General features: G+C 33.3%; 2 protein-coding genes across 2 annotated transcripts in view; both read left to right on the top strand.

Annotated features, from left to right (window-relative positions):
* Positions 1-835: 835 nt before the first annotated feature.
* On the top strand, positions 836-2,720 carry zmp:0000001268 (CYTL1 domain-containing protein). The gene is made up of 4 exons (XM_051093140.1): positions 836-988; positions 1,074-1,118; positions 1,863-2,012; positions 2,155-2,720. Exons 1-4 carry the CDS (start codon positions 839-841, stop codon positions 2,215-2,217), a joined length of 408 nt encoding a protein of 135 aa, XP_050949097.1. The 5' UTR covers positions 836-838; the 3' UTR covers positions 2,218-2,720.
* A 274-nt stretch (positions 2,721-2,994) lies between these two features.
* stk10 (serine/threonine kinase 10) overlaps positions 2,995-7,137 on the top strand; it is a 53,725-nt gene continuing 49,582 nt past the window's right edge. Inside the window, exon 1 of the mRNA XM_051093611.1 lies at positions 2,995-3,424. Coding sequence (XP_050949568.1) covers positions 3,266-3,424 — 159 coding nt within the window. The 5' untranslated portion in view covers positions 2,995-3,265. The remainder of the gene's footprint in view (positions 3,425-7,137) is intronic.

Genomic DNA, 7,137 nt, shown 5'->3' with positions numbered 1-7,137 from the left:
ATGCTCGTTATATATAAAACGCAGAAAAATCTGTATGTTGAGTGATGTGCTGATATGGGTTTTTAATGGTTGGTGCCAATATTAAAAGAGAGCAAGGTGGCTGATTACTCATATAGTGCCAGTATGCAATGCAGCAAATGAGAATTTATATAAACACTTATTTACACATTATTTAGGAGTAATTATAGTTAAATGAATCATTTTTGACATTGAGGTATGTTCAGCCCAATTTACTTGCATCCTCAATCAAAACAAGACAAAACAAAAAATCAGCATTAGTGCTGTTGATGTCGATAGTCTCAAAATGAAGAAATCTAGCGATGTTGCTCTATCAGTAAATAAAATTTGCTCCTTCGACAAGAATTTACAATCAACAGTGACACTAGGAGACATGGATACAACATAACATTTCTTTCATTCTGCCTTTCTTCTTCTTTTTCTTTTCAAACCAGTATTTTATGGGATGGGTGTTTTTGCAGTTATGGAGACATTTGGCCCTGTAAAAATGAAACTCCTGTAGATTACACATACTCTGTTCTTCACTGACAGTGCTTTGAATCTTTATTGGGGCAAAGACAGTTTGTAGATAGGAGGGAAAGTTGTAATTTGAGTAAACATTTTCATGGTGCTAAATATTGAATTGATTCAAGTTTGTCTTATTGTTAAATGTTGTTTTGCATATTGTGGCATATTCTGAAGATGCTTGCCTAAGAAGAATCTGATGTGAATTCCAGCTTAATTGATTCATATATCATGTCATTTTCTGTAATGAACACAAGATGTTTGGATGTGCGGTGGTGTATAAATGCAGCAGTGCTCTTCACAGTGAGCAGACAGGATGCTAGCTTCCACGCTGCTGCTCGCGGTGGCGATGCCCGTGCTGTGGGCTCAGCCGTACCCCATACCACCAACCTGTTACACCAAAGTGCTGAGCATGGGTAAAGAGATCACACAAACAGCGGCCGAAATCAAAACAGACTACGACACTGTAAGTCAAACACAATAAACGGAGGTGAGTACAACAATGTCACAACCAAAAAACCTGATGTTTTATTTTGTGTTTTATGTTGCAGTACGGATGCACAGCTCACCTGCCCGACCTCTACATCGATATTCATGTGAGTACCTGTCAGTTATGCATTCAACATTTAAGAGACAAAACTTGCTTGTAATGTAAAATAATGCTGACATTCAAAAAAAAAAAAAAAAAAGCTAAGAAACTGAAAAGTTTAACTGCTGTCAGATAGTGTAAAATAGAACTGACGAAGAGTCTGGGTCAGATTTTACAAATAATAATAATAATAATAATAATAAATGTATATTATATGAAGAAAATGACACATAGTATCATTATTATTATTATTATTATGATTATTATTTATATTTTTGAATTGTAAGAATGTTTTTATGACAGTTCAGTACATTCCTCCCACCTCCATTATTTGTGACCCTGGACCACAAAACCATAATTCGCACGGGTATATTTGTTTCAATAGCCAAAAATACATTGTACGGATCAAAATTATTGCTTTTTCTTTTATGCCAAAAATCATTAGGATATTAAGATCATGTTCCATGAAGATATTTTGTGAATTTCTTACCATAAATATATAAAAACTTAATGTTTGATTAGTAATATGCATTGCTAAGAATTTCATTTGGACAACTTTAAAGGTGGTTTTCTCAATATTTTGATTTTTTTTTTTGCACCCTCAGATTCCAGATTTTCCAATAGTTGTATCTCGGCCAAATATTGTCCTATTGTATTGTTATGACTGCTTTTGTGATCCAGGGTCACATTTGTCTGTTAAAAAAGATGTGAATTGCCTTGTATTGTCATTCATATTTTCTTTCTATGGCAGAACGCTTGTGTAATGTCCACCATGAACTCGTATCTGTCTCTGCTCGACGATTTGAAAGAACGGCGATGTGCGTACACCAGGAAAGTACAGAATCTGAGTCATAAGATTAGACAACTCCATAAAATCATCACGTCACAAAGATGTCACGGGGTAGGTTCATTTTAAAATGAATTAATTTTAATTTAATAATTTGATTTAATTTAATTTAAAACAGGAACCAAGTTTATACTTCTGGATGTGTCTGTGCCCTAATTGGGTGCCTGTTTCTTTAAAGGATGTTTTTCTGTTGCAGGACTTGGTTTTTACCCGTGATAATTGTGAAGCATTACACTACAGATGGAGATGGAGAGGTTGAAATCACTTCAAACATCACCAAACTTTGGAGTTTGGAGGATGGTTTTACAAGATCATAAAGAGCCCATTACTCATCAGATGTTATTCATAATCAGTAGAACAATGAAGAACAATGTTTTTATAAAACGGCGTCCTGCATGTTGGTTGGTTACGCCAAAGTGACTTTGGTGAATTTGTGAATTTTTCAAATCTGAGCTTTATTTTAAAAAACAAATTCTTAAAAAATACTTTTAAAAACATAAGAAATACAAATAATTTCAGAAATTGAAAACATTATCATATAATGTTATCATATATGAGTAACTTAATAACTGCAAGAGATTGTCAAGTCATTGACTCATATAGCTGTGTATTTTTCACAGGTATGTCTAATATTTCATTTACTAAGTTTTTTAATTTGTATTGTTTTTAATACATATATATATATTTTTTTTATATTCTAAGCATATTCTATATAAAGTGTTGTATAAAATATTGACTTGTTTTCCGGTCTCTAATAAATAAACAAATTGTACTACATATAACCACTAGATGGAGGTTGTGTGCAAGTTTTTTTTAACTTTAGCTTTTCAGAGATTTGGTCTGTGCCTTGTTTTTTTTTCTGTGCGTCTTGAATATATTATTAAAACACCATTGTTATATACAACGATTAAAATTAATTATAATTCATTAAGATGGCTCGTTATAACTGCTTGTAGCTCATATAGTTATGACGCATAAATAGGCTTTAAAAACTACAAACCCCATGATTTTGTAGTCCGTGCAGTGGGCGTGGCTCTGTGTCTCACACTTACTGCAGCCGCGAGTGAACAGGTGAACATGAGTTCTTCAGTCGCTCTGACAGCGGACGTTTGCTCATGGATGGAGTGGAATAAGTCTATCACAGTTTGATGTTATTTTATTTTTTTAAACGATGAAGGTGTTTACTTCCGTGGAGTGTTGGACAGTTTTCAGCTCACACGCTTTTGCTATTTTCTGAAGCCAACTAATTCATCATCTACATCATCTGTTTTTTTTAGCATTTGAGTTTTCTGTCTGTATTATTTAAAATGGCTTTTGCAAAATTCAGCAAGATCCTCAGACTTCCTACAATTGAAGTGAAGAAGAAAACCAAACAATATGAGCACGTTCATCGGGATGTAAATCCGAACGACATTTGGGAAATTATCGGGGAACTGGGCGATGGCGCTTTCGGCAAAGTTTATAAGGTGAGTTCGAATGTTAATAAACCTGTTGGACAGGCAGCTAAACGAAACTACGACTTTTACCGTGGTGGTAAAAGGATTGGTTCATGAATATTAATTTAGTCGTGTTGACGTTGCAGTCTGTGCTAATTAATATTCATATGCCAGGCCTCTACGAGATTCGCTGCCGTTTGCCCGTAGCGGTCTTTCAGCCAATCAGTGAGACCTGCTTGGTGAACGTCGTTTGCGTACTTAATATTCATAGACCAAGCCTTGAGCGTAGTGGAATTTAAAAAGTTCTAGTAATTGGCAACCTTTTTGGTTATGATAGTTAGAATAAAAACATATGTTGTAAAAAAAAAAAAAAAAAAAAAAAAAAAAAAAAAAAAAAAAAAAAAAAATATATATATATATATATATATATATATATGTGTGTGTGTGTGTATATATATATATATATATATATATATATATATATGTGTGTGTGTGTGTGTGTGTGTGTGTGTGTGTGTGTGTGTGTGTGTATATATATATATATATATATATATATATAATATTTACAAATACAAAGAATTGTCTTTTTTATCGACACTTACGTACACACTGTTTTGCACTTTTAATAAAAAAAAAATCAGGTACACAAAACAAATGATCATTAATCATTTCTGTCTTAGAACTCTTCGTTTACTTTATTTACACGTATAAACAGTGTGTATATTTAAATTCTGAAAAAAAAAAACTTTATGAGTCAATCAAAAGATAACACTTGTGCACACTTGACTGAGTCCGGCTTGGTATTTCATGTACTAACGTGTGGTGATATGCACTGATGTGACATGAAGTAATGCACCCCTTAGGGCGTTGCTACCTTTAAGGAAACTATCTTAACTTAACTGTTTAAATATACGATGATAACTCTGTTTAATGGCACTGAGCCCTTGAGACATCCTGACAGGTCAAATGCGTTCAGTCTTGGGCCCCTTAGGGGCCACTCGGACTCTCTGAGTAGGAAGATGCTGGAATGTACTGCAGTTTCGGTAGGCGGAGAGGAACCCTTCTGTAGGAAATGCTGAATTTGCCTTTTGTCCCCAACTGGGTGTTGTGAACTATGGGGTGTTTCAATCCAGGGCCACTGTAACCCTCTTACCCTCAGAGACCTGGTTAACTGGGGTTAAACACAACTATAACAAAGACAGCTTTCACAGTGGACTAATACTCTAATAGAGCAAATCTCATGAAAACCTACCCTGGTCCCAAAAATAAATAAATACATAAATAATTGGAGCCTATTTTTAAGACATCTATAATTTTTTTTAGCATGCAATCAAACATTTTTCTTTTAACTTTTTAATTTTCTGAAATAGTAAGCAACTCTCGTCTGTAATTTTTATTAGACTGTCACATATTTTAAACTTTTGTATAATTTTTTTAAAATTTAAATCTGCAAAGTTTATTTACAGTTTATATTACTTTAAATATTACTTTAAAGTAATATTAAATAATCCTAAAATAACCTTCATTTTCTTCTTAATTTTTTCTTTTAAAAAGAAACAAAAGATCAGACATTTTTTTTCTTGTGCGGGTTAGAATGTGTAAATTATAATGATAAAATTTGATTTATATATGTATTTGTAACAAATATACAATAAAAATGAATATATATGTGAAAATATAATGTAAAAACTATACGTTTTGCGCACACTGAGTGCTGCTAAAGGAAGTTTCGTTCTGGGAGCTTCAGACTCATTTACGGAAAGGAAATATGTCAAAGTAATGAATGAGCGATTGTATAATAAGCACAGAACAATGAGTGTATCTAATATTGTCTAATGTTCTGTTCTTTAGAATCTCAAATACTTGTTACAAATGAAAACACTAAGAACAACACAACATCTTGGTGCTGATCATCTGCTCCTGCTGTAGAAGTGTACAAACGTTCTCTGACTGTTTGGCAGATAGCAATTAATCATGATCAGGATCTCAAAGTGAAGATCAAATTGTCGCCATGTACTGTTGATTTTTTGCCCTGGTTGTGTGGGTGCACATGGCTCTATGAAACAACATCCTGTGCACAGGAGATTTCGTTTTTACTCATGTTTTGCAGTTTAGACAATGTATATTACTTCCTCATTGCTCTAATAACAGGTCAGAACAAATGACAATACATTAAAAAAAGTAAGTTTTCTAGGGCTAATCAGTAACTAATAATCATAAAATAATTATTTTGGACATAACTTTTCATTACCATCTATTTTATCAAAATAGTGTTTAAAAGTTAACATTTTAATCCAAAATGCTGGTATTTCTCACCTCTCTCTCATAGTTTTGATTATAATATATCATCCCTTCTACTTGTGTATGGAAGTGTGTATTTACGTAAACAAAATGTTGTCACATTTCAGACACAATGTGGCCAGGTATATTTTTTTCCAGGTATATTATTTTTACTCTGCCACAAAATAATTCCAAAAGAAGTGATTGCGAGATATCAGTTGTGGCCTGTTGGCCCTGGTTTAAAAATACGTTTGATTTGATTGTTGATGTCTTTTAAAAATACACTAAAAATATTAAGGCCTATTTATATTGTTTAAATTGGGGTGCAAATATTTGAATTCCTTGATAAATGATGTGGTGCATGTGAAATCTGGCCATGATTCAACACCGTCCAATTCAGTTATTTTGGTGCGATTCATCAAAAAATGTTTAGGCCTAAATGTAAAGCTTTATGTATTTAATTTCTGCATTTAAAAAACTTATGTTATAGTTTATTATTTGCATCTATTTGATTTTATTTAAACTTCATATTCAGATTGCTTAGAATCTGTTCACTGTGAAAACAAACTAAAATTATTCAAGAATGAACGTAAAATATGTCTAGTGGTGGAACAAGTGATATTCACTTAGGTTTTAAAGGGGTCATTGGATGCAAAGTTCAGTTTTACATGTAAGCAGGGATGTAAGTTAGACAAGAATATCTCCGACTGAGCGATTGAGGTGCTGTGTTTCTGGATGTAATAATGAACATAGTGGTCGTCATTTACTCCCGACATCTGAGCCCCTGAAGATGCAGTAGATTACATTTGTTTGAAGGGAATGCGCTTCCCGATCTACATAAATGCGTCTATGTTCGCACAAATCATTCGTGATCCAGCTTCACTTACAGCAGAAGTGAGTATAAGGGTTTTTTATGAATCTTTGCGATCGCATTTCCTAATAACGTGCTAGTTAGCAAGTTTAGTGGCTAAACACAGCTAAATGCGGCTAAAGTAAACAAGCTTGTCACTCCACAGAGAGAAGAGAGGGGCGGGGCGAGCAGAGCTCATTAACATTTAAAGCAACCTCGACCAGAACAGGATGATTTTCGCAGAGCCGATTTTGACATGGTAAAAGGGGTGTTGTTTTACACAACCACTGAGAATTTTTAACCAAGGTATATTATAGACTTTTCATTAAGACCCTAAAGAATCATATCAACTTGTGAAAAAATGGGTATCCGATGACCCCTTTAAACTATGAGACTGATGATAAATATATAAACCTGGTTACTGTGTATTTAAAACACTATAACAGAAATTGTACATACATCGTTGCTGTTTAATTTATGAGTAACTGACAAATATGCATCACGTAATGTTTATTAATTTGTTAAAATGGTCCTAATGGCTGGAAATTATATATACAATTCAAATACATAAATCTTAAATTTAGGCCTAGACATTTTTGATGAATTGCAACAA

This window comes from Labeo rohita, chromosome 21, assembly GCF_022985175.1.
Source record: "Labeo rohita strain BAU-BD-2019 chromosome 21, IGBB_LRoh.1.0, whole genome shotgun sequence".
Classification (NCBI taxonomy): Eukaryota; Metazoa; Chordata; class Actinopteri; order Cypriniformes; family Cyprinidae; genus Labeo; species Labeo rohita.
Note: the sequence above shows the minus strand (reverse complement) of the source record. Positions and strands in the feature narration are given on the sequence as shown.